The sequence below is a fragment of the Apaloderma vittatum genome, unplaced genomic scaffold (assembly GCF_000703405.1).
Source record: "Apaloderma vittatum isolate BGI_N311 unplaced genomic scaffold, ASM70340v1 scaffold14636, whole genome shotgun sequence".
Lineage (NCBI taxonomy): Eukaryota > Metazoa > Chordata > Aves > Trogoniformes > Trogonidae > Apaloderma > Apaloderma vittatum.
The window spans coordinates 1,434-4,697 of NW_009722366.1; the positions used below are offsets into that span (position 1 = coordinate 1,434).

The window sequence follows — 3,264 nt, forward strand, 5'->3', positions numbered from 1 at the left end:
TTATGTCCAGTCAAGCATTTTCAATTAATATATCTGAGCATCTCTTGCTCTGTACGTACAAGAAGCTAATACATACAAAGCTAAGAGGAAAAGACCTGTTAAATTCTGTAAATTAGATCTGTGTTAAGATGCAAGAATTACCTTGTGGATCAACTGCTGCTTCCCCCACCCAACACGCATGCACACTGAAAAAAATCAACACAAAACTAGGCTTTGTCCATTTTAGAAAAATAGCTCTTAATGAGGTTTAATGCCTGTCGCCATTTTACAGATGTTCCAGACAAAAATCAACCTGCATATTTTATATATAAGAAGTCGTGACAAGTTGGAACATCCCCTCTGAGCTTCAGTCTTGTTTGAATGAGTGTAGAAGGTTCACCTGGTAAAACCTGCCTCTAGCTTGTTAAAAATGTCTACGGTAACGTCAAGTTTTCCCAATAACAATCCAGGAAAAAAAATAGACAAAAAAAAGACCACAACAGAATCAGTAATTCCTTACAATTCAGATAAGGAATACCTGTTTAGGTAATTAAAATATGCACCAATGTTTCCAAGAACTATTAAGCAAAAATGGCTACTATAGAGTTATATAAGAAGGGAGCACCTACAGGTTGGATCTTTTCTGCTTAATTAGGAAGCTAGAGAACTATTTCTGAAGACAGAAGAACACCAGCAGCCTTATCCTGGTGAGGTTATCTTCATCACCTGGAAGTTTTGCAACCACAGGCAAAAGCAGGCGAGTGTTTCACCCTGCAGAGAGGCAGGCAGGCTGCATTTTGAGACTTCTTACGTTACAGTTCTCCCTCCCAGACAAGATTTCCAAAGCAAACGCAGAAACTGTCTCAGGTTAAGATATAAATAAATAAAGTGGAGTGACAGGACTCCGGTAGGAGATCCTGACTTACGCTACAGCAGAAAATAGTCTCTTCTTAAATACGAGCATAAAGTGTTTTGAAATAATTTACACGTGATCCGTACCCTGTGACGTGTCACTTAGTTTTCGTTCTTGTTCTCTCATGCGTTTAGGAGATTTATGTGGGATTCAGAGAGATTAATTATATCCACTCCCAGGAGCTGCGGACGTTCTCACAGGTAGCCGAGTCTTGCCAATGAAATCTAAAACTGAGGTCTACTGCCACACCGTAACGCTGAACGGTGACAGTACAGGATTTTCACTGATTCGCACCGATTCTTTGAGCGTTGCTCTATTTGAGTCTTGAGCATGGAGGTCTAGCTTTAGGGTTGAGTTTCAGGACAGACAGCAGCACTATTTATTAGCACTTATTAATCCAGTCTCACAGCGATTAGAAGAAGACCCGAGTCACTCTTCAAGTTAGTTTGAGGACCAGAAGAACAGTGAGGAAGTTTCACTATCCGCCTAACGCGCACGCTGCGGGCTCAGCAGTGGCACCTCGGGGTTCCCTGCGATTATCTGAAGGCAGCAAGTGAGGTTGGGCACCCTTTAGTTCCGCGACTCCGAGGACGTCGGGCTGCGAACTGTCGACATCAGGTGGGACTTGTATGTCTTGCTCAGGCCAGTCATCCAGAACTTGAGAAGCTTGACGTTGTCCTCCTCTGCAGCTCCCAGGATGCTCAGCAGCTTTTGGGTGTCCTCCTTGGGTCTGCTGTCCACTTTGGTGAATTTGAAGAGGACCTTCACTTTACTGCGGAAACAAGAAACTCCTGTCACTATTACCCTGCACTCGCATGCATCACACAGGGAATGAGCAGTAACTGGAGCTTCTCGCGGTACCTAACGCCACTGAATGTTAATCAAAGCTTCCAACACTATTCCATAGAAACCATCCTCATGCTTCGAACGAAGAAGTGGGGAGATTAGTTCAGGAGATTACTCATTTTCAGTAGTAACGTGCATAATTCTAGTTGGGTCTTTTGTCATTCTAGCGGAAAGTAAAACAATTAATTGTGACAACTGGGAATCTCCCCAGGAGATAAATGTAATGCCCATCTGGCCTTCAGGTAAGTTCACAAAAACGTGATGTTCCATGAATTATTTCACATGACTGACTGGTCTTCCTTTATAACCGCTTGCGTCTTTGAAATGTAGCGCCTGGAGGCGCAGTCATGACATCTGTTTGGCGTGTTAGCTATGCTGGAATACAGCGCACGTTGACAGGCATCTCTGTATTTGCATACTTAATCCTCACAACGTACGTAAGGCAGACAAGTATCGTCATGTAGGTAACCTGGAGATGTGTGAACTGGAGCAGAAAGATTAAGAACTGCTGAAAGCCAAAAAGAGAGCGAGGACTAGAGTAAAAAATCTCCAGCGTTCTCAGCTCCCAACAGTGAAGCCAACTTCTGTCAATACAACAGCAGAAGTTGCCTGATGACAGGTTTGTCCTGTGCTCTGCTGTGACCGTTCCAGAATTAGTGCCAAAGCTGTTGCTTTGAAAGCAGTGTAGCCGTACTTACTTCATCCACTCCTCCTTCAGGCAAACAAGGCACTGATCCACGACATCTACCGAAAGGTTCTGGTTGGTCAGGGCAGCTTCAATCTTGTTCAAGATTGTAGGGCCAACTACAGGGTCAGAAAAAAGGGAAAAGGGTGAAAAAAAGGACACACAAGCTATAGGTCACCCACTTACACCTTTACTAGTAATTGTTAGCACGGACTAGTCCATTCATTCTCCGATCTGGGCTTGAAATCCTGCTGGAATTACAGAGAGAAGACACATTTGTTCCACCTCTTACTCTGTCCAGGAGCACTACCCCGCACTCATTTTTCACCAGCACCTCAGTACGCAGAAAGCTACACTGCTACTGACAGCACAGCCCATTTTCATACAGAATGTGGCTTTCTAAGTTCACAGAAAATAACCTGCCTCGAGTCAGGGAGAAATCTACCTATTCTAGAAGGTGGAAAAATAAACGCTCCAGTGGCCTGCCTTGATTTCATTTCCATGGAAAAGAAGCTAAAGATCATCCCCCTGTACCTTCAGAGGATCGAGCAGGAAGGATTAGCTATGTAATTCCGAGACAGTCGGTGAGGGCGATCCATCTAAATTAAGACTTCCCAGAAAACACAAGACTGAGGGACCTGACTTAAAACACATCTAGGTGCAAGTGTTCAAGTCCCTGAACAAAGCAGGCAGGAAAAAAAATAAAAAGGTCTGGGCATTTCTGTGTAAGTCATATTTGTCTAACAAGTGGAACATGGGAGGTGAGTAATGTCACGGTCCTTACAAGCAAGGCTTAAAATAAACACAACTATTCCAGGATGGAAAATGTTCCTTATGGGTT

General features: G+C 43.7%; 1 protein-coding gene across 1 annotated transcript in view; it reads right to left on the reverse strand.

Annotated features, from left to right (window-relative positions):
- Positions 1-1,002: 1,002 nt before the first annotated feature.
- The window catches only part of FLCN (folliculin), a 9,255-nt gene continuing 6,993 nt past the window's right edge, over positions 1,003-3,264 (reverse strand). Inside the window, exons 10-11 of the mRNA XM_009871757.1 lie at positions 2,437-2,542; positions 1,003-1,664 (exon numbers count right to left, since the gene is read on the reverse strand). Coding sequence (XP_009870059.1) covers positions 1,463-1,664; positions 2,437-2,542 — 308 coding nt within the window. The 3' untranslated portion in view covers positions 1,003-1,462. The remainder of the gene's footprint in view (positions 1,665-2,436; positions 2,543-3,264) is intronic.